At 65.0% G+C, this 2,214-nt stretch overlaps 1 protein-coding gene across 1 annotated transcript; it reads right to left on the bottom strand.

The window, feature by feature from the left end:
* Positions 1-864: 864 nt before the first annotated feature.
* MNEG_15451 (hypothetical protein) lies at positions 865-1,777 on the bottom strand (the record flags this gene model as incomplete). Its single annotated transcript, XM_014036078.1, has 3 exons — positions 865-1,008; positions 1,206-1,688; positions 1,754-1,777. The coding sequence occupies 3 exons, from the start codon at positions 1,775-1,777 to the stop codon at positions 865-867; spliced, it is 651 nt and encodes a 216-aa protein (XP_013891532.1).
* Positions 1,778-2,214: the final 437 nt, after the last annotated feature.

Below are 2,214 nucleotides of genomic sequence, written 5' to 3' on the forward strand. Positions count from 1 at the left end.
CGTTTCGGCTGGTGGCCTGGGGGGGGGGCTAGGGCTGGGGCGCACCTCGGGCTCCTCGCTGGGTTCGGGGGACGTCAGGGTCCTGCGATTATGTAACATCATGTGTCATATGATGAGCGCGGGCAGGGGCCAAGCGCCGAAAGCGGTGCACAGCACGAGGCGGACATGTGCGCAGGCGGCGGCACTCGGGCGCGGCGGGGGCGGTACAGCACTCGGGCCGCGGCGGGGCGGCGGTCGCGGGAGGGGCGCACCCGACGAGGCCGATGTCGTTGTCGAAGCATGATGTGATGAGGAGGCCGGGCAGGCTGTAGGTGTGCTTGTCGTGGGCGACCGGCTCCGCGGTAAGGGGCGGCGGCGCACGCGGCATCGTGCAGCAAGGACCGCGTCGGTGCCGCCAATGACGTTGAGTCTTCTTTGCTTAGTGTGTTCGGACCGCTCTGCTGCGCCGTGGAGGCGAATGGCTAAGGATTCCAGGCACCAAGATCTATGCCGAGTTGTATCGCCCTTCTGACCCTTTTAATGACTAGCAGCAGGTCATATCGAGTGTGTACGACCGATATCTACTGGCTCAGCGCCCTGGCGGATGCTTCTCTTCGACAGATGCTGCAGCTCGGCACGCGGTGGCCCCTGTGACTATCCAAGCTAAAGATTAGACACGTGGCGTGGTACTGCGCCCATTCAAGCCCAAGACAGAGCCCATTAGTTGCCACCACGACTGGAGTGCTTGGTGACCCGTGCTCATCAGTCAGAGATTCAGTCATAGCAAGCTCCCATGGTCATTCCCCATTTGCGTCGCTAGGTGCGCGTGCCGGGTGCCATTTACAAGTTGAACAGCATGTACATCCTCAAGTGTTCCGGCCGCAGCTATGACGCGGCCACGTTCCCCCGCTCCCCATCCCCCTGCCCCAGCGCGCCGCGAGGCTCCAGCGTCGCCCCGCCGCCCTGCGCTGCGTCTCGCAAGTAGGCCGCCACCAGCAGCGCCGAATTCTTTGCGGCCACCGCCGCCACCTGCAGACAGGGGGCGTCGGGCCGCCCTGTGTTACCGTGGCGACGAAATCGAGCTCTGCCTTGCTACAAAATCGAGCTCTGCCCTCAGGGCCCTCCTGCTGGTCACGTCCTCGCTGACTGAGGACCCCTCCACAGCCCATACACATCCCTGCCACACACACTCTCACATACACACACACATGACAGCGAGCGCGCACCTCCATAGCTGACGCCGCGTTCTCCAGGGCGTTGTTGTATATCAAGCCGGGCGCCAGCTCAAACGGCGCAAACTCCTCTGGCGGAGAAAACACGGGGTAGGCCCGCCAGGGCGTCCTGTCCACCACGCTGCCGCCCACGAAGAGGGCGTCCACGTCATCCGGCGTCAGCGCTGACCTGGAGAACACCTTGTAGAGGGCGCAGCCGCCGCCGTCGGAGGCGGCCCGCCGCCGCTGACGTCGCTGCTCTCCCAGCTGCTGCTGCTGCCGCCGCCGCTGCTGCTGCTGCTGCTGCTGCTGCTGCCGCTGCTGCTGCTGCTGCTGCTGCCGCTGCTGCTGCTGCAGCAGCGGCGGCTTCCGAGACGCACCATCGGGGCCGTCGGAGGTTGCAATGGTGTCAAAGGAGCATGGCCCCTGGACAGATATGGATGAGATCTTTGTGGGCGCCTCCGAGGTCACGAACACATCCGAATCCGAGGGCAGGCCCTGCGAAGGATTGGTTTGAGAGGCAGATCAGGGGCATGACACGTCTGCCATATTCCCACTCCAACTTCCGGCTGCCTCAGCTGGCGCATGCTATAGAGGCAGCCCGTCCAGCTGAGCGGACACCGGCGCCAGAGCAACCCGAGCCCTCCACCTGCCGCACGCGTCTGCGCCCTTCCTCTCAAACCGCCTGCCGGCGCCAGCCCGCTGGGGCGCCCACGCAGGTCGCCGGCAGTGCATGCATAAGAAGGCGGCCAAAAGGATCGTCATTCCCGGCGGCATGTGCAAAAAATGTTGATGTTGCAGACCCTCACCCTTCCGAAGGTCGTTTTGTTGATGGCCCCTGTGACATAAGTCGTCACTGTCAGCTGGAACTCGCGTTTTGGGATGCGTGGCGCGGGGTCGAGGCCGGCCAGCTGGATGTTGCTGCCCTCCAGGGGGGCGGCGACGATGACGGCGTCAAAGGGCCCGACGGGGCCTTAAGGTTTGGCGGCGGCCAGGCGGGCGGGCGGGCGCGAGGCAGGGCGTG

The sequence above is a fragment of the Monoraphidium neglectum genome (genome assembly GCF_000611645.1).
Source record: "Monoraphidium neglectum strain SAG 48.87 unplaced genomic scaffold scaffold05339, whole genome shotgun sequence".
Lineage (NCBI taxonomy): Eukaryota > Viridiplantae > Chlorophyta > Chlorophyceae > Sphaeropleales > Selenastraceae > Monoraphidium > Monoraphidium neglectum.